The sequence below is a fragment of the Anas acuta genome, chromosome 1 (genome assembly GCF_963932015.1).
Source record: "Anas acuta chromosome 1, bAnaAcu1.1, whole genome shotgun sequence".
Classification (NCBI taxonomy): domain Eukaryota; kingdom Metazoa; phylum Chordata; class Aves; order Anseriformes; family Anatidae; genus Anas; species Anas acuta.
Genome location: NC_088979.1, coordinates 167,617,761 through 167,637,955, shown reverse-complemented (window position 1 = coordinate 167,637,955; position 20,195 = coordinate 167,617,761). Strand labels below are relative to the sequence as shown.

The window sequence follows — 20,195 nt, the reverse complement described above, 5'->3', positions numbered from 1 at the left end:
TTTCATGGGTTTGTTTCAAAGCAGAGAGGTGTGGCAGCGGGAGAGAGAAGTTGGTGCTAAAAGGAGCAGGTGATTTTTTTGCTGGTTGAATTCCAGACCTGGAAGCGAGCTGGAGAAACCCTCTGGAAACCACCACAGCTTCCTGTCAGACCTCAATAGCTGTAAGTCTTGGAAACCGTGTCCCAGCTGTAGAAGTGGGAATTGAATCCACTTGGCACCGGTACCCATTGACTAGATGTCATCTTTTTAACCTTCGTGCTGAAGCGAGGCCCCTAGGAGCTTGGTCACACACCCTAGAGTCAACATGGTGCAGATGGTCCCAGGTGGTGTAAAAGGTCCCCTCCTGCCATCTAGTGGCATGAAAATCTCCTCTACTTCTTGCTTAATAATCTCACGAATGGAGAGATTTTTGCTCCTCCTGTTTGGCTGCAAGGAAGTGGCGTGTTGTTGCGTGACACTTCTTCAGTGGTGGCTTTTGTTTGGTTTTGAGATTTGGGTAGGAAGGTGGCCTGAAACTGGAGAGGCTTTATTTATTTATTTATTTATTTATTTATTTATTTATTTATTTATTTATTTATTTATTTTTGGTGCTAAAAGTAACAGGTGAAAACAATTTTTTTTTTTTTTTTTTTTTTAAGCCTGTATTTCAACTATGTATTTTGTGAGAGGGTGTGGAGAACTGGTCGATTTAAACAGAGTTGCAAGAGACTGAAAGCTGCCTAGTTAAGAGGAAAACACATTTAATGAGATCTTCTAAAACTCCTGTTTCTAAACACTTGTTTGACTAATGAAGCTTTGGATAGGTGAGCACTATTATTACGCCAAAGATGCTTGCTTGTCTAATTAGTGCCACGTCGATACTCTTGTCACTTATCCCATATACCCTCCTCCTTATGAGTTACGGTTTATGTCAGAACTGGACTCGATAATCCCCAGCTGTCCTGGGTATAAGAAGATAGCAGTCACTTCTTCCCCTTTTCCCACTAAATAAGCAATCCATGTGCTTTTTCCTGGCTTTGACACCTCATGAAAACATTTTAGTTTCTTGCCTTATCTTCTACACATTACTTTGAATGCCTTCTGAGTGCACTGCTGTTCAACTCTTTTGCATGATTTCCTACATAATACACTTAAAGTGAAATATCTCAGTGCTCAGAAGCCTTTCTGTGACACAGAAAGCACTGGGAGACCCGCACAGGAGGAGAACGTTGGCCGCAGTTGCTCTGATGAATGCATCTCTGAAAAATGGACAACGATGGGTGGGTTTCCACAAGAAATGGGTGGTGTTTTGCCTCTGAAAGAGCTCTAAAGAGTTACTCTTATTTCAGGACTGATGGTGAAGCTAATTCTTAAAACTGACTCCTTAGGCTTCACAGCGTCCCCTTCCCCTCTTCAGCAATCTGCTTATTTCTGACAGCTGCCCTCACCTTTTACAATCTGCAGGCTGTGCTTAATATGTGGCTCTGCCCTGGTGAAGGGGGGTTAAAACAGAGACCATTCATCCCAAACAGAATCCTTATTCATGGATCGAGCTGCAAGGGACTCGAGCTGCAACCTCAAGATGTTAATTGGAGTATGCACATAATTAAAACTGCATTCTCGCATTCCTAAATCATCAAGCCTGGAGTCTTTGCTACATGTAGGTCCACAGCTCCCCTTTTCTCAAAGACCTGTAGTGTAAGAGTAGTGAAGCCGGTGAACGATTTAGAACAGCCAACAGTGCTGTAGAAGAAGCTGTTGGAAATAATGTCTAAATTGTGTGGTGGGTTCTTTTTTTTTTTTTTAATACATAAACTGCTTTGAATGAAAAGGGTCAGAGGAGGTCAGTGTTTTACTAGCAGCTGTAAAAACCAGATGAGTGATTATTATTTTTCTCCATAAGAAAAACTATTTTGAGCTTTTTTGTGTAAGTATAAATTCTCCCTAACGATTAAAACTATCTGCTGGCTGGCTTCCATCTCAGCTGGAGTCCATTAACATTTTCTTGGAGTTTCTTTCACAGTGTTAACAGTATGATACTTCAGAAAATTATTTTTTTTCATGTCATGCGGGATCCCGACTGTGCTCTCCTAGTTTTAAGTTATCCCCTGACTGTTCCATTGAATTATTTGGAAAAAAAAAAAAAAGTAACTTTATGCCTTTTACTAAAAATGAATTTAGGAATAAAACCTTTACTTCTATATTACCACCTCTTTCAGCATTCTGGTTTTTAATTACAGCAATAACTGGCTTGGATTTTTAACTGAGGGAGGCTTGGGTGTGTTACTGGGGAACAAGGGAAGGTTTATAGAAATTCAGGTCTTTTATTTAGAAAACTGGCAAGCTGCCAAAAACGACAACAACAAAAAACCTTTACCACCAAATTAAATTAATAGTCTGTTAAAACCGTCGGGGGCAGCAAGAGAGATGGCGGCACAGCGTTCATGGCTGGAGCCAGGTTCGTGCTACCTCCAGCTGTGCCTAATTCATGGAGTCAGTGGCCCCTTCCCCACTCCCTTTGGTCCCTTCCAGGACTCGATGAAGCTTGAGGAAACTCGTACAAAGCTCGTGCAAAATCAGCTCCTGTGAGGTTATATATAATCTCACGATGAACGAAAATGTTCTGTTCCCACCTCTTTTTAAAAACAAACAAACAAAAAAAACCTTGAAAATGTTGGCAAATTTAAATCCACAGCTCTGGAATTAAATCTTTGATCTAATCTGTTTAGGAATGCCTTGTCACCTGGAAATTTCATTACGAGTCTGGAGTTGGAGGTTGATCCTCGCTTATCAAAAATCCTGGTATCAGTGCTCCATCCAAGGGAGCTGAAAAATGTAGGGAAGGCTGGTAAATGAAGGAAGAGTTTCTCATCTCTGTGACACGCTGTAGTACAAACAGTCAATGTGCAACAGTTCTCGGTTTCTTGTATATCCCCACCCTATTTCAGCAATTACATCTCGGATCACTTCTGTCTTGGGGTAAGATCTGCCCATCTCCAGGTTATCCTCGGTTGCAGTGAACAAGAAGGAAAGTCTGGTAGCTGAAGAAGAACTAGATCCTGATTCATGTGTGCAGTTTGAGAGTACTGCAATCACTAGTGTTTGTGGTTTGTTTCGGTTTTGTTTTGTTTTGGTTTAGAATTAAACTCATCTATGACAGGAGTGGCCAACTTCCCGTCCTTATAGGGTCATTTCTTTCCTAGCAGCTGCATAATTATAGAACGATTTGGATTGCAAGGGTCCTTAAATCCCACCTAGTTGTCAGGTCATGTCCTCTCATGGACACCTCCCACCAAACCAGGTTGCCCAAAGCCCCATCCAGCCTGGCCTTGAGCACCTCCAGGAATGGGGCATTCACAGCTGCTCTGGGCAGCCTGTGCCAGGGCCTCACCACCCTCTGAGGGAAGAATTTCCACCTTATATCTAATCTAAATCTACACTTTTTAAATTTAAAACCATTTCTCCTTGTCTTATCACTACATCCCCTGACACAGAGTCCCTCTCCAGCTTTCCTGCAGGCCCCCTTTCGGCACTGCAAGGCCGCTGTGAGGTCTCCCCGGAGCCTCCTCTTCTCCAGGCTGAACAACCCCAACTCCCTCAGCCTGTTCCCACAGGAGAGGTGCTTCAGCCCTCTGAGCATCTTCATGGTCTTCCTCTGGACTCTTCCTAATAGGTCCACATCCTTCTTGTGCTGGGGGTCCCAGAGCTGAATGCAGGCTCCAGGTGGGGTCTCATGAGAGCAGAGCAGAGGGGGACAATCCCCTCCATTGCCCTGCTGGCCACACTGCTTTTGGTGCAGCACAGGACACGGTTGGCCTTCTGGGCTGCAAGCACACATTGCTGGCTCATGTTGAGCTTCTCATCAACCAGCACGCCCAGGTCCTTCTCCTCAGGGCTGCTCTCAATTTGTTCTCTGCCCAGCCTGCGTTTGTGCTTAGGATTGCCCTGGCCCAGCTGCAGGACCTTGCATTTGGCCTTGTTGAACCTCATGAGGCCTTAACAGGCCTTAATTCCTCATGAGGTTCAACAGGCCTTTCAGGCCTGTTTCCCCTGAGGAACTTTCTCCCTGAGGAACTTCTCTTGTCACCAGTCTCTACCTGGAGACTATGGTGACACTGTGGTCACATAGAGCTGATGACCACAGCTCTTTGAGGGTGACCACCAGCCCACTCCTCACCCACCAGGTGGTCCATCCCTCAGATCCCCGTCTCTCCAATTTAGAGAGAAGGATGTTGTATGTAGGATAATGCACCTAAACTCTGTGCTTGGGCAGCGGCTGTGCTCAGCAGCTAGGGCTGGGTGGCAGATGATGTGCAGTAGTCCCCAGCCAGGCTGGTGGCAGCCTGTTTCTCCTCAGGGTTGTTCCAGCTCCATCTGCCACAGTGTGCGGTGCTGCCCAGCCCTGTCCCCTGCTATAGACAGGAACACGAGTAACACAGCGTGGTTCAGTCAATCCCATCTATTTCCAGTCCTTTTCCTGTCATCTGCTTTATGCAGATTTTTGTTCTGCTTTTTGTTCTCACACCGTTTTTCCCCCCATGGCTGGCCCTATGCCACAACCTACTTGTGACTCAGAAATGGCTGCTTTGGAGGCTACCACATCGCATGTGATTTCCTCTATTTCAGAATGTGTAGAGCATGTGTTCAGTGTCAGTTTCTATAGCTATGCCATTTTCCCCCATTTTTCTTTTTTCCCGAAATGTGCTTCCATGCTGGTAATAACGCTCACGCCTGTGAACACTCAAACAATAAATCCATTAATGTAGTATTCTCTTGGTGATCAAGTCTTTGTGTGATTTTTTTTTTTTTTTTAAAAAAAAAGGATGCCTGTTTATTTTTCATTTTCCCATATCAGTCTCCGCTATGACAAACACAGCAAATTAAAGGTAAAAAGCGCCAAGGACAGAGGAGGGTCTTTTAGCCTTGCATAATTCACAACAAGGCTGCAGGAGAAACTGAACTCTAAGTAGCAACACAGGGCTGGAGAATATAGCCTGGGACGTGCAGCTCAGGCCGCTGCTGTGGCAGCTAACCACAACTTATAACCCCTTCGGAGACTCATCTTGAATCCAAGCAGGGTCTGTCTGGGGTTTTTGCTCCTGCTGTTCCCACTGGAAGGCTATCCCACTGCTCCACTGCTCCCATGGGTACCAGCCTAAGTTGCTGCCTGAATTTCTTCTTGATCAGATTATATTCATTTGATCTGGTGATGATACTGTTCTCTACTTTATATAGTTATTTCCCTTTCCCATTGTATTCAACTCCTTAAGGCATTCAAAACAGCTAATTAATGCTCGTTCTGCCTTTACTTTGGTGAGCCTGCTGTAGGAGACTCTTCCACTCTTTAGGACAGGCTGTGTTACACCCACTTGCCCCGTTCTTGCATATGCACATTTCAGTTCCTTTTTCCTGTAATAGGAAAGAATACACATTCCCCTAACAGAAATACATGCAGTATCCCGGGTGGGATCCTAACAGGGTCTGCAGGGTGGCAATAGCACTTTGTTTACCGAAAGTACTTTCCCCACTGCAGCCTCCCATAAATCCGGTATTTGGGATCAGATACTTCCAACAGATAAGCTTTTTTTATCAGCGGAGACACTGGGAGCTTTGATGTGCTTAAGCTGTGTTCTGTTCCGACTACACCATTTTCTCCATCATCCAGCTGTTTCTGTATAATTTCCTTGTTGTCCCCTGCCCCTTCTAAGTTGGTCTCTGACAAATATTAGCCTATTTTGGTGTTCTTTTCAGTGGCCGTTTAATTCTTCAATGTCTTCTTCCTTTTCTGTTGATACCACTGGAAATGGATTTGCCACGGTCTTGCAAAGAAAAATGTCTAGCTGAATGCTTCTGCCATGCAGGGGTCTTACCAGTTCTTATTGTTTGGAGCGATCCCTAAGACACTACAGCAACTTCCTTGTCAGCAAGGTTGACTTGAAGTGCAACATAGAAGGTGTGGAGTCTAAAGGGCAAGATGTGTGAGGAGCGGCTGAGGCCCCTTGGTTTGCTCAGCCCAGAGCAGAGCAGGCTGAGGGGAGGCCTCATGGCGGCCTGCAGCTCCCTCACGAGGGGAGCGGAGGGGCAGGCGCTGATCTGTTCTCTTTAGTGACCAGCGACAGGACCCAGGGGAATGGTGTCAAGCTGCAGCAGGGGAAGTTCAGGCTGGATATCAACTCTTCACCAAGAGGGTTGTCGTGTGCTGGAACAGGGTCCCCAGGGACGTAGTCAGCACCGAGCCTGATGGAGTTTAAGAAGCGTTTGGACTGTTCTCTTAGTAATAGGTCTGAATTTTTGGGTCTGAATTTTTGTGCGGTGCCAGGAGTTGGACTCGATCCTTGTGGGTCCCTTCCAACTCGGGATATTCTATGATTCTATGAAATTTGTTCATTTTACTGCATCCACTGTGTAATTACTTTGAAATGGCTCACAAGGTTTGACTTCATGGGCCAGCAGATTCATAGTGAAGCATTTTTGGGTTAGGGATATGTATTAGGACTGCTGTTAGGGCTAGGGTTAGGGTTAGAGCCCCTTTTGGGTTAGGGTTAGGGCTGGGGTAGGGGTACAAGCAGGGATAGGGGTAGGGGTTAGGGGTTATTGTTAGGGTTAGGGTTTAGGGGTTAGTAACTTTTGAGGCTGGCTGACATCAACTGAGAGACCAATGAAGTGGTTATCTAGCTCAAAAAATTAAAAAATATTTAAGCTGTAGCAAACAGCATTGACTAATTTATATAGGAGCACCCCAAACTGGAGATGTAGTTTGCCAAAGCCATCCCATGGTATTTGGCTTATGAAATTAGTCGTAGTTACCACTTTTGGTGAATTGTGTGGAGAATCATGGTGGCATTTCTTGCTGCTTAACTGCAATAAATTGATAAAATAGGAGACAGCAGAGTAGCACTTGCTCCTCTAGGTGTTCTGCCATCCAAACAGTGATTGCACTTGAACACTCAAAATGAGGGATGATCTCAGCTGATATAGAGCAGTGGTGGTGATGTTCAGGTGCTATTCTGCCTTTCATTAATGCCACCTAGGAGTTTATCAGCCTGTCAAAGGGATCTTTCCAAGCTGAAGGAGGTCTGCTTGTTTTCTGTACATTGCCAAGCCTTTGCTGATGGCCTGACTGATGCCTCCCAGATGCTTTACAGTCAATTTCTTCTTTATTTCTCTATGGTTTGGAGTCAGAACTGCCAGATTAGGAGGGAACACGTAGCAGGGAGTTTATCCCTTAGCTCCAAGGCCAGATCTTCCTCTAACAATCATGCTTCTTATGCGGGTTTGTGTGTGTGTGAATGTAGAATTGCCTTGGCTATTTTTTCTTTTTCATGCTGTTGGCAACATTTTCAACACCAGAGAAAAAGAAAAGTGCTCTTCTCAGCAAAGAGGAAGTTATCACACCTACAAAATACAGGATGCAGTCCCAAACATTTACAGCCTCAGGGTCTGAAAGAGGATTGGAAACTGTGCATACAGTATTAGGCTTCTTTGCAGGCAGTTTTTGAACAAGAAAGGTGTTCCTGGCCAAGGTACTGCTAGTTAGTGTTCTCATGATAGGAGACTATTGCACCAGCTGGGTGAGTGACAATAAATGAAATGGAATTTCTCCTCTTTTGCTTTCTTTCATACAGCCTAAGGAAATGAAGGAGAAAGTGGTGTCTTCCATCCATTATTCATATAAAGCTAGGCTGGAAAATAAGATTCAGCTCTAGCCATGGGAGTATCTCCAAGTGTTTTTGGATAGTGAATGCACTCACTTAACCTTGACAGAAGCGTATTCTGAGTGACATTTCCACTTTACGGAATCAATCTAAACTTGAACTATTTTATCTAAAGTACTGAGCAGGTCATACCCTAAAAGACTTGGTAGACAGCTAAATTTGCTCACATGATCTCCGCCCTTCTAGACAGCATAAAGGTGTGTGAAAAATGTCATTGCCACAGCCATACAGGTAACAACAGTATGGAAATAATATAAATATGAAACTTGGGTGCTTAGTTTGGCCCTCTGAGAAGTACTGAATGGGAACTTTCCCTCTAAGTGAATTCCTGTAAACCCGTGTAATCAGAGATTGCTTCACTCCTCACTGGCTACAGCCACATACAGAAAAAAATGGCTTTAAACTGCAGCAGGACAGGAGGAAATACCTTGCCTGTTATGAAAGTGAAGAACCACAGCCCCTGCAGGCATTTGACTCCTGTTTGAACCAACGCTGCGCATTCCTATGAAGTCTGTAGAAACAGGGGTGCATTTTTAGAAGATATCCATGAAGGGCCTTCTTGTTAAGCTCTTAAGTGTGGTACCTCTGCAGTTGGCAGCTGACTGCTTGCAGGGGGATGAGTAAATAACGGTGAATATTTCTGTTTGACTAGCAGGAAGTCTCACATTTCTTTATAGGTATTTGGAAATACCAATTGTGTGTTGCAAGATGGGAGTTTCTTAAGATTTTTTTTCTTCCTTGTTGGTGACAGCACCATTCTGGTTATTAAACTCAACTTACAAGTAAGACAATAAAATAATGAGGATAATAAATCTAAGTTTGAAGACTAAGAAGGTTTTAGCTGCATTTATCATGAAGAGATTGAGACCTTTACTGCGAAGCTATGGCATTTATGTGTCCCTTTGCTTTGTTACGTATTGGCCTCAGCAGAGGTCAGATAAGAACCCAAATCTCACAGGCTACTTGATTGACTATGAGGCAATGTCAATCCTCAAAACAAAACAAAACAAAACAAAAAACTAAATAAATATAGTTGTTAAAGTGAACTAGCTGATGCCATAATGCAATCGGTATCATCAGGTGGCTTAGCATGGAAGACGGAGTCTAGGGGCTGTGTTAGAAGCTGCTCCCCTCTACCAGAGTTGCATTTTGAAGTGGGACACTGTGAAAAGCTGATCTCTTAAAGAGCTTGCTGAACATTACAAAGTCAATTTTCCATCCCACCTTTTGAAGCGTCTACAGTTCCCCATGCAAAACTGCCCAAACAAAGCGCTTCCAATCAAATACAATTGTGTGCAGGCACACTGTTTCTTGCCAGCACTTTCTTTTGAAATGAATTCAATTGATAAGAATTTCAAAGGCTAGTAAAAAGTAACCAGCTCTGAACGTCATGAACAAGTAGAGCTGCTTTCTGTAGTTCAGCTTACGCATGCCCACTGAAAAATTGTACAAACAACCTCAAGACCCAGTGGGTAAAACCCACTTCTCCTTATTCTCCTTATTAGTTCCACTATCAAAACAAGAAGAAGATATAGGTGCTGGTGACTAGTGCAGAGGGTTTTTCATGCTTTGTCATTCGAGTAGATCTTGTAGGAGGGTTGATACATCAGGGGTATTAAGGCTGTGCTTCTGCTTGTGCTTCTTCCTCCCCAAATACTCCTGCTTGATGTCCCACCTCACTTGCCAGCAAATGGCCCCACAGCCCCCTGCACTCAGAGCCCTGACAAACTCAGCATTGCTTCAGACACCGGGCAAGGACACGCAGCACAGTGAGGTTGCTCCTGTTGGTACACGAACAATGCATCGACAATTCTTCAGCACTTGACCAGAAGAGCCACCTTTGTATTATCAGAGAGTGGTCTAGTAATTATGCCAATTAAACATGTGTCTACCTAGGCTATTTGTATTAGTAGTGATAGATTGGTGAACAGCAGCTGTGCAGTAAAACCGGGACTTTGATGATAAACCCCTAATAAATCTTGAGTAGCAGAGCCTAAATACCCAACTCCCCCTTCAATAGGTATTGCAACAGACTGTAAACAAAATTCATCTGTGGCTAAAGTACTTTGCACCTGTTGTAAGAAATTTGACAGGTTTGGAGTGATGTTTTAATTATTGGGAAATTGCCATATACTTCAAAGGCTGTTTGTGGTGACGGCAGAGGAGAGGAACCAAAAGGGGGCAGGAGAAAAATATATAAGAGGCAAGTGCAGGAGAGCCTGCAGTCTCGCTTTTGAGAGACGGTGTGTGCTACGCTGACAACATGAAGGCTTTGCTGACCCTCGTCTTTTGCCTCCTACCCCTGGCTGCTCAGGGGAAAGTCTACAGCAGGTGTGAGCTGGCAGCAGCTATGAAGCGACTTGGACTGGACAACTACCGGGGATACAGCCTGGGAAACTGTAAGTCTGTTCTCCCCTGATTTCCAGGGAGCACGTGGGGTGGGAATTTCCACTTCACAAGCTTTGTTAAGGTGAGGATGTAGGCACGATGCTGCAGTGCAGGTGTTAAGGCTCCACTGGGTTCATCCACCTCTGCTGGCACAGACTGCAGGCATTTTCTACAGCTTGTCCCATTACCACTTCTTTCCCTGGCACTCTTCCACAGGCGAATAAAACCATTATCAGCAAGTGCTTTGCAGAAGCAGCCTGTCTCATCATACCTCCCCAGGAGCTAATTGCTCTGCCTTTATTTGCTTTGATTCCTTCCTCTGGGTGGCTGCTGCTGGTGACCTCCCCCCTGAGGCTGTGGAGCAAGCAGGACGGGAGTGTGGAGCTGAGCTGGGCAGAGGTGCTGGTGCCAGGTTTGCTCGGTGGGAATCACTGGAAATAGTAGCAGGGGAGAGGAGACAGTGGGCATGCTGTGAGGAAAGGGGGCTGAGGGAGAGGGTTCCTCCAGACAAGGAGCCTCCCTCCCTCGGGTGAAGGCCAAGTGAAGACTTCTTTCCTCCAGACAACAGGCTGGTGTTAAACCAATTTCCTTTGAGGGGAAGCATGAGTGGGGTCTGATCCCGGATCTGGAGAGCAATCCACATGAGGGTCAGACGCAATCGCTGTCCCCGTCCCTCTTCCTTCCCACTGCCCTGCCACAGATGCAGCAGATGTAGATGGGACAAAACAAGGCCATTATGCATCACGTGAAGTACAAGCAGCTGAAACAAACCTTGTCAAAGCCAGCAGCTGTTTGTGCTGCTGCCATCTGCTGTGGTCATTGGCTCCCAAAAGCTTCAAAGGAGACACCGTGAGGGACAGAGCGTGCCCTGCCTGCCGCTGCCCACACCAGCCGGCCTCCCTCGAGATGTGGGTGCAGCTGGGCCGCCCGCAGCCACACGGGCAGGAGCTGGCATTTATTTTGAAGGGTAGAAATCCTGTGCTGGGTTTTCTAAGGTCATTTTGAAGTTAAGACGTGCTGTAGTTGTTTTTCACACTGGGTTGGATTGGAATAAAAGGAGCTCCACCTGTCACATGCACTCTGCATACAGTCACATTTCAGCCAGGCGAGGAGATGGGGTGTGTATGTACACAAGTCGGGTCCGGTTTTAAGGCAAACATCTCTTTTCTTTTTTCCTTTTGAATGGAATTTTGACAGGGGTGTGTGCAGCAAATTACGAGAGCGGCTTTAACACGCAGGCTACAAACCGTAACACTGATGGAAGCACCGACTACGGAATTTTACAGATCAACAGCCGCTGGTGGTGCGATGACGGCAAGACCCCAAGGTCCAAGAACGCGTGCGGTATCTCATGCTCAGGTGAGCTCAGCTTCCCCAGGCAATACCGTGACGGGCTGCCCTTCCATATTCCCATTACAAATGAGCAAAGGTTGGTGGCAGCCTCGGCTTTAGAAACATTGCCGTACAGAGTTCAAACTCACCCTTCCCCCTTTCAAAAAGGAGGTCTGCACCGTGGTCGTGCACATGTGAGAGGAAAACATTTCTTTACAGCAGGAACTGTATTCCCCTGCTTACCCATCTTACTGTTTCTAGACTAAAGAGGTTTCCGCAGAACCCATTTATTAATTAGTAGTGACACTAACCCCTGGACATTTTTCTTTGAAGGTAGTGAGAGCTTGACTTCTTGCAAGAGGCTGGCCCAAATGACCACTTGCAGCCTGGTTTATTTTGTATAATTTCTGGATTTGCTTCATTGGTCTTACTCTTGCACTCTGATAGTTGCAAGTTGCCAGAGAGAAGTTCTTTGCTTTTCCTTAGAAAATAGAGAACAGAGGAATTGCCGCACTTCTCAAGCCTTTGGTTCTTGTTGCTTGGTATAATGTCTTACCAAAGAAGGTGATACATTATATATATATTCAAGAGCTGAACAAGGTATCTGGAGTAGTCAGCACACAGCCTGAATATTTTGAAGTTCAAAGCAGCTGTACAACTATTACCATGTTTGCCACTATCATTTTCTCACTTTCTTGGGTATTATATAGGCTTTTCCCTCACATCATGTTTGCCCACGTGCTATTCAGTCTTCAGAACTGTTGTCTGTACAGGATGGTTAATTTAACCAGACACCATATGAGCCCTTGGAGTGGGAAACAATAAAAATGGTGAACACCAACACACACTCCCTAAGGACATTTGAAGACTATTTAAATAAAAATATGAAAAGAAAGAGAAAACTGACGTTGTTTCCTGTCTCCTTTTTCAAGTACTACTGAGATCAGACATAACAGAAGCTGTGAGGTGTGCAAAGAGGATCGTCAGGGATGGAAATGGCATGAACGCATGGTAGGTTTTGGTGGGTTAAAAGACTGAGCTGCACTTGTAGAACAGACAATTAAGAGAAGGAATATAATTTTAAACTAATCCAGTTTAGAAAGAACAGGCAAACCTTAGCAGTCCCTTGCATGTGTATTTCAACTCAAAGTATATAAGAACAGTAGCTAAAATGAGCATCGGTGCAAACTGCAGCTGTGGCATCCTTGATGTTCTTCAAACCCTGATATGCACCAAATTCTTCATAACTAGCAGGGCACGAATATTGTCTAAGCTTTCCATTCCCCAAACTTTTAGTATTGAAGTGCAAACTAAATGACCTACAATGTACATGTGACTGGCTTTGATTTTGCTGGCTGCAGGCGAAGGGTTGAGTCATCTTGACCTGCTTTTACAAAGCCCACGTGCTCTACTTAGAATTGACGCTCTCAAAGAACAGAGCGCATAGACCAGTCCAACCTATGGCCTTAGGTGTGCTGTGATTTCTAAATCAGGAATGCTTGGTTGTGCCTCTCTCTTTGGGGAAGTAGCAAAGTACTTGATATATAGCCTGGCCTTTTGCAGAATTTAGCTGTGTATCTAAGCCAGGGTTGCTAAGAAAAGCCCCATCAGCGCTGACTTTTGAGTTTGCTGTCATTAATTGCCCTGATCTTCCTCTGTCCAGGGTCGCGTGGCGCAACCGGTGCAGAGGCACAGATGTCTCCAGGTGGATCCGAGGCTGCAGGCTATGAGGCGCAGGTGCTCAGCGGAGCCCGTTCTCAACAGCCAACAGCCCTCACACCGAGCAAACTGGTTCCTCAAGGCGCTTGTTACAGTCCGTGATCCACACAAAATCCAGCATTACTACAACGCAGTTCACTTGTGAAGCTGCAGCTTTACTCCTTGCAGATGAAAGGGGTTTGTTTCCACCTATCCACCCCCTTTGCACCCGACGCAGCTTGAACAGCCAGCTGCTGGTTTTGCTGTACGTAGGCACGAGCAGGGAGCCGATCTAACCGAAATCTCACCGCTAGGTTTTGCTGCTGCATGCTAGCATGATGTTTGTTACTTGCTTGGCAGTTTTAAGCGCGTTCATCATTAAAAAAATACCTGCAAATGGTTGTGTACTGGTCAGTGTGATTTGTGATCCGTAGTGCTACTGGGGTTTTTAACCTGTGACTGCTTGAGGTGGTTGTGGCTAATGAGAGGTAGACTCATGAAGGTGGGAAAAGGGCTCTGAGATCATGTGGTTGAACTGTCACCCTAATAGCAATGTCACCCTAATAGCAATGTCACCACTGAACCGTGTCCCCAAGCACCACGTCCAACCTCTCCTTGGGCACCCCCAGGGACGGTGCCTCCACCACCTCCCTGGGCAGCCCGTCCCAGTGCCTAATTACTCTTCCTGAGCAGCACTGCCTCCTCATTCCCACCCTGAGCCTCCCCTGGTGCAACTGGAGGCCATTCCCTCTGCTCCTATCACTGGTTATCTATGAGAACAGGCCGACACCCCGCCGCCTGCCGCGGCGAGAAAATGGCGGCGGCCACCGCCGCCTCAGCGGGGCCGCGCGCGGCCGCCGCCATCCCCCGGCCGCCCCCGGCCGCCATGGGGGCGCGCGCCCCTCCCGGCGCGGCGCGGCGCGGGCACGTGACGGCGGGGCCGCCATCTCGCGGTACCGGCAGCGGCGGGGCCGGGCCGGGCCGGGCCGAGCGGCCGCGGGGCGTGGAGCTGAGCGCGGGCGGCGGCGGCGGGCGGCTGGCGGCGGGCGGCGCCCCCTCGGTGCAATATGTTCAAGAGAATGGCCGAGTTCGGGCCTGACTCCGGCGGCAGGGTGAAGGTGCGGCGGGCCGGGCGCGGAGGGACGGAGGGAGGGAGGGAAGGAGCCCCGGGGGGGGGGTTCGGGGTTGTCCCCCCCGGCGGCTTGGGAGCGGGTGCGGGAGCTGCGGGTTTGTCGCTTGAAGGGCGTCACCATCGTGAAGCCGATCGTGTACGGGAACGTGGCGAGGTACTTCGGCAAGAAGCGGGAGGAGGACGGGCACACGCACCAGTGGACGGTGTACGTGAAGCCCTACAGGAACGAGGTGAGCGGCGGGGCTGCCGGGCACAAAGGGGGGCTCAGCGGGAGGGGGTGAGCACCGAGGGTACTGCCGACTTTTGGGCTTGTGCCTTTATTTTCCTGCTGGTGTTGGAGGTAGGGGTGTGAGGAGAAGGGCTGGGGTGATTGCACAGTGGGTTGCTGTGCTGTGCACACAGCGAGAATCCCCACACCTTGCCTTCCTTTCAGGACATGTCAGCCTACGTGAAGAAAATTCAGTTCAAGTTGCACGAGAGCTACGGGAATCCCCTGAGAGGTAAGGTTCGTGTTCTGGCCTTAGCTCCTGGAGGGAGGGTTTTGGTTACTTGCGTGGGGGCTTCATCGCCGTCCCCGCTGCTTCCCCCCACAGTTGTTACCAAGCCGCCGTACGAGATCACTGAGACAGGCTGGGGCGAATTCGAAATAATCATCAAGATATTTTTCATCGACCCCAATGAAAGACCTGTAAGTACAACAAACTTTTAACAGTGCTTAAAGAACTACGGAGCCCTAAGGTTGTAGTGTCTTAGATTGCTGGTAAAAAGAAGTGCTGTCAGCCACAGGGATAATAAAGCTTGCTTTTGTAGGAAATGTATTCAGTTTTTGGCCATGTTTTCCAATTTCTGTGCTTTAGTACAGGCTAGGGCATTTGTGAGGGCTTTTGCTGTTTCTGGTATTTACTTACATGTGAATGCACGTTGCACCTTACCTGGGTTGAGCACACAGGGAGGGTTTCTCCTCAGTGGCTTCCTAATCGTAGGATATTGGAATATTTTAATTATCATAACGTAGTGTATGTGTGTTCGTGTGTGAGTATATGTGTGTGTGTATATATGTATATATATACATATATTGTCTATCAGATTTGGTCAAAATCAGTCAAAAAGTGACAAAGTTGCAATTCTAGCCTTAGTTTCTAAAGAAAAGCAGGCTAGCACACTTCTGTAAAGCAGTGGAATGAATTTTCTTCCCATCATTTTTTTCAGGCATCTTGCAGTTTTGTGTACCCAAGTTTAGGTAGGAAACTTAATTACCATGTTTTAGGGTAAGATATTAGCTCCTGGAAAGAGCAAGTTCTTTCTGTCACCCAAACTATGGGGATGATAAGGTTGTGGAAGCCACTTTCAGATGGATTTACTGTCAAAATTGGTTTGAAATAAATGACCTGTTCTATTTGGAAATCTTTAAGAGAAGGTATTTTTAGTAGTTTTTTATGCATCAATCCTAAAGCAGTTGTTTAGACGGTTTAAAAATACCAAGCAACCTTTGTAGCTGGCATGTTTAATAATGAATATTCAACTTAAATAGCTCTGCTGATGATATTTATTTTTGTATTCCTAAAAGCCCTTTAAATCCTGTGTGATTGTGTAGTAAGAACAAACGCTACTTGTTTATATCTAGAAGGTGATTTTTATTTTCCTACAATTGTCACGCTAATAAATCTCTGTCTGCACAGGTAACCCTGTATCACTTGCTGAAGCTTTTTCAGTCTGACACCAATGCTATCCTGGGAAAGAAAACTGTAGTTTCTGAATTCTATGATGAAATGGTATGAAAATTTTTAATGTAATCCTCGCTTTATTTTGAAAAGTATTAGTGATAACTCTTGTTTCTCTCCCCCATTAGATATTTCAAGATCCTACTGCAATGATGCAGCAGCTGTTAACAACGTCTCGTCAGCTAACACTAGGTGCTTATAAGCATGAAACAGAGTGTAAGTACAAAATACGTTCATTTTAGAAGTAAGCTGTAGTTGGTTTGGGGTTTAGGGTTTTTTGTGGGATGTAATCATACAATGGATTTGGCTGCTGCTAGAAAGTGATATTTTTGTCTTAAATTAACTTCAGTTTTTGCAAAGATACTAATACTTATTTGAAAACTTAAGATTTTCAGATCTGTATGCTTGCTGAAAAGAAAGGAATTACAAATAACTTGGTATAAAGATTGATGGCATGATCTACACCTCGTTTATCATATTTGAAATGAATTAAAAGAGAATAAATTCAGACCACTGCCTTAGAAGTAATTAGGGTCATGTCATGAGGATGTTAACTGGAAGCAAAGATTGTGCTTCACCAGTTGAAGTACGTAGCTCTCAGTGCTGCTTAAGAAAAAGCAGCAACCCCCTGGGATAAAGAGGAGTGTCTGGAAGCTCTTCCTGTCCCTTTCCCTTCTGTCTAATACTTTTAACTGTAGGTCACTTCACAATGCAGTGTAGTTTAATGTTACTTTCGTCCCTCCTGCATAATCTGTCTTTAAGTATAAAACAGAATATTAATGGAATTAAGGAAATAGAGCTATGAAGATAATGCAGCGTCTAGAGGACAAAATGCGTGAGGAGCAGCTGAGGTCCCTGGGTTTGCTCAGCCCCGAGCAGAGCAGGCTGAGGGGAGGCCTCATGGCGGCCTGCAGCTCCCTCAGGAGGGGAGCAGAGGGGCAGGCGCTGAGCTCTGCTCTCTGGGGACAGCGACAGGACCCGAGGGAACGGCATGGAGCTGGGACAGGGGAGGGTTAGGCTGGGGGATAGGGAAAGGGTCTGTGTGGAGCCAAGAGTTGGACTCAATGATCCTTGTGGGTCCCTTCCAACTTGAACTATTCTGTGATTCTACAAAATGAAATGATAATGCATTTATTCATAAAGTAATGCATTTAGCAATGATTTCTGCTCTGATCGTCTGAACTTGATTTCTTATTTTACGCTCTCAGAAAGCAGTTGTATTTATTAAGTGCAAATTCTACCTCGTTAGTTGCAATGCCGTTGTACTTCTGGTCACTTGCTCTTTAGCTTATCTGCTTGTTCCCCTGACACTGAATATCTCAGTCAAGGAGTGCTTGAGCTCCACAGATTTAGGGTTCTGATTTGCTTTGTATCTGTTCAGGTGTTTGAACATGTGTGGTAATTCCATTTTCTACTTCAGTTTTGTTAGTCTTAAGGTGGATCTTCATTACATTGTGTGGTGTTATAGTTTGTGGGTAGAAAGCATTTAATAATTTGAAACTTTCTTAAAAAGTCCAGTTTTAAAGTTTTCTTAATTAGAAGTTCTGCATGTTTCTCCTAAGCATTAATAAAAAAAAAAAATTTTTTTGAATGCATTTCCTTAAAAAGTGCTATTGAAGCAGATAAAAGGTTAAATCCAAAATGATGCAACATAGGATCTGGATGGATATCCATGGCCTAAGAAGACTTACTGGCTTTGCATTGTCTTAAAACTTGTGCATGACAAAAAAAAAAAAAAGAAATACCTGTCAGATGTTCCATCACCAGTCAAATGCTTGTTAAAGCACAGGTACCACCACCAAATTTTGTAGATGCGCAGAATCAGAATACAATGAAGAATAGTAAATGTGATACACTTTTCACTCTTCTTTTCCCATGTGCTGTCATTTCTTTTGCTGTCAATCATGTCATTCACCTAATCTTCAGGTTGTTTTTTGTTTGTTTGTTTGTTAGTTGTTTGTTTTTACTCTGGCAAATGCTATAGTAAATTACAGTGTTCCTACCACAAAAACGATGGATTGAATGAGGTCATAAAGACGTTTTTAGTTCCATCTTTTTTTTCATATATCATTTTTACCACAAGCATTGAATCTAAGAGTATTGAGTTACTAAGTAGTTGAATTACTAAGAGTAATTGTTGGTTTGTTTTTTTTTGGACACGTACCTTCTAAATGACTATCGCTGTTTAAGAAATAAATGTGTTTTTAATAATTATAATTTCTTTATACTTACTACTTATTTTTCTTTATCACCATCACAGTTGCAGATCTTGAAGTGAAAACCAGGGAAAAGCTAGAAGCTGCTAAAAAGAAAACGAGTTTTGAAATTGCTGAGCTTAAAGAACGATTAAAAGCAAGTCGTGAAACCATCAACTGTTTGAAGAATGAAATCAGAAAACTTGAAGAAGATGATCAGTCTAAAGACATGTGATGAATGGTGGCTTGATAGGGAGCCTGTGCTGAAAATGAAAGGACTCCAGTCATGGAATTGGATGTTCTCTTGATGAGACCGTATGAATTTTATTTGCAAATCATTGGAATGTGTGGCAATGGACTTCTTGAAGAGATCAAGAATGAACGTATCCTCTCTTTGTAGTTGAAATCTTTGGTTACATATTTCAAGGAAAACAGGACTTGGAGACCAGATGATTTTTTTAACTGCATTTGAGTGATGTATATGAAAAGTTTGTATTAAGTCTTGTATTAGTTCAGTGGGACTTTACAAAATGTTTACTTTTTTATTTTTTTCTACTGTTTAGAGATGCATCTTTAAGTTGAAAATAAAACACGTTCTTTTTTATTAAAAAAAAAAAAGTCTCTGTCCAGTTTGGGCTTCAAGTACCATTGTAAATACCAGTTTTAAGTCGGGTTGTAATATAATAGTATGCAAGATGCTTAAGTAAGATGCTTACAGTAACTTCTGTAAGTCTGCCTATTACCAGCACTATGAGAAAAAAACACTATAAAATCAGAAAAATGCTGTTTTTAATAACTTTTTTATCTACAGATAAGAGATTCTAGTACCACATCTGCTTTAACACAAAGGCATCAACTAGACAAGTTATGTTTGGATGCAGGAAACTGTATCTGTCCTGTTTTGTAGACATTCTGTTTAACATCTGTATTCTGCTTAGTGTTAAGTAGGAAGTGTTCCCCCTGAAAAATTAGTATGTAATATTTTGCCTATGAATTCTCTTCATTTGTAGATGTAAATGTGCCTCATAGAGATGGCAGGACTTGAGGTTTTGAAAGGCTTGGAAATCTCTACTGCTTCAAGGTCCTTTGATGCAGTAACCTCTGCTTTAGAGGAGGAAAAAAAAATAATAATAAAAAAAAAAAAGAAAAATAAATCACCCTCCGCTTCCATGGAAATCAGTATTAATAGACCAAAGCACTAATTTAGTCTTCTTTGAAACAATTGATAATTTTGCATTTAATGTGGCTTGGGAAAGATTCATGACTGAAACAGTTCTAGCAGTCTGAGCTCAATATGGAGTTGTCATTAAGAAAAATAAGTTAAAATCCGGTGTACTTCGTTGAGGAAGCTGATGCACCTTGTCCGAGCAGCGTTCACACAAATCCCCCCCAGTGCTGCAAACCACCCAATTTTGTCTGATGAGGTAACTGCCATTGCTGATGATCACACTGAACAACTACTTTTACTAGATATTAGCAATTTTCTTGCACCATTTTCCAAGCATTGTAGGTAAGCATAAATACAAGGGTTCCAGAGCACTCTAGGTCAGTCTATTCAGTTAAAACATAAATGAAATGTCTTATGTTATTCAAGATGTTTATTGCTTCTGAAGACTGAGCAATATGAATTGTTAATTTTAAATATTTAAGTGCTTATTGGAAATCCTAGGAAGTTGAACTGGGAAGTTTTCACTAAGCTGATCATGTAACAATTTTAGGACAGTTCAATAGCTGGGGAGTTCTTCACTAGTTTGGTCTTAAGGGCATTGTAAGAACTGTAAAGATTCTTACAAGTATTAAGCAAGTCTGAGGCAATTTGTGAAGCATACAGTGTCAGTAGTACCATAACAGAGCCGATCAAAACCTTTGGCTACTTCCTTGTCTCTGACAATCATCAGTACCAATTTTTTTTTTTTAAGGAAACATACAGTGGGGCTCGCATGAAGTGAGTCCTTCCAAGTATATTCTCTTGGCTTCTTGTGGATTTATTCCATTTCCTGAATGGACCTGCTTTTAAGGTCCAGTGAAAGGGCAT

The 20,195-nt window shown here is 44.2% G+C and overlaps 2 protein-coding genes across 2 annotated transcripts; both read left to right on the top strand.

Moving 5' to 3' along the window:
• Positions 1-9,909: 9,909 nt before the first annotated feature.
• Positions 9,910-13,513, top strand: LYZ (lysozyme). The gene is made up of 4 exons (XM_068669234.1): positions 9,910-10,093; positions 11,280-11,441; positions 12,347-12,425; positions 13,078-13,513. The coding sequence occupies exons 1-4, from the start codon at positions 9,958-9,960 to the stop codon at positions 13,142-13,144; spliced, it is 444 nt and encodes a 147-aa protein (XP_068525335.1). The 5' UTR covers positions 9,910-9,957; the 3' UTR covers positions 13,145-13,513.
• Positions 13,514-14,038: 525 nt separating this feature from the next.
• Positions 14,039-18,778, top strand: YEATS4 (YEATS domain containing 4). Its single transcript, XM_068669233.1, has 7 exons — positions 14,039-14,230; positions 14,355-14,474; positions 14,678-14,744; positions 14,838-14,932; positions 15,924-16,016; positions 16,094-16,181; positions 18,226-18,778. Exons 1-7 carry the CDS (start codon positions 14,180-14,182, stop codon positions 18,393-18,395), a joined length of 684 nt encoding a protein of 227 aa, XP_068525334.1. The 5' UTR covers positions 14,039-14,179; the 3' UTR covers positions 18,396-18,778.
• The last annotated feature ends 1,417 nt before the right edge of the window (positions 18,779-20,195 follow it).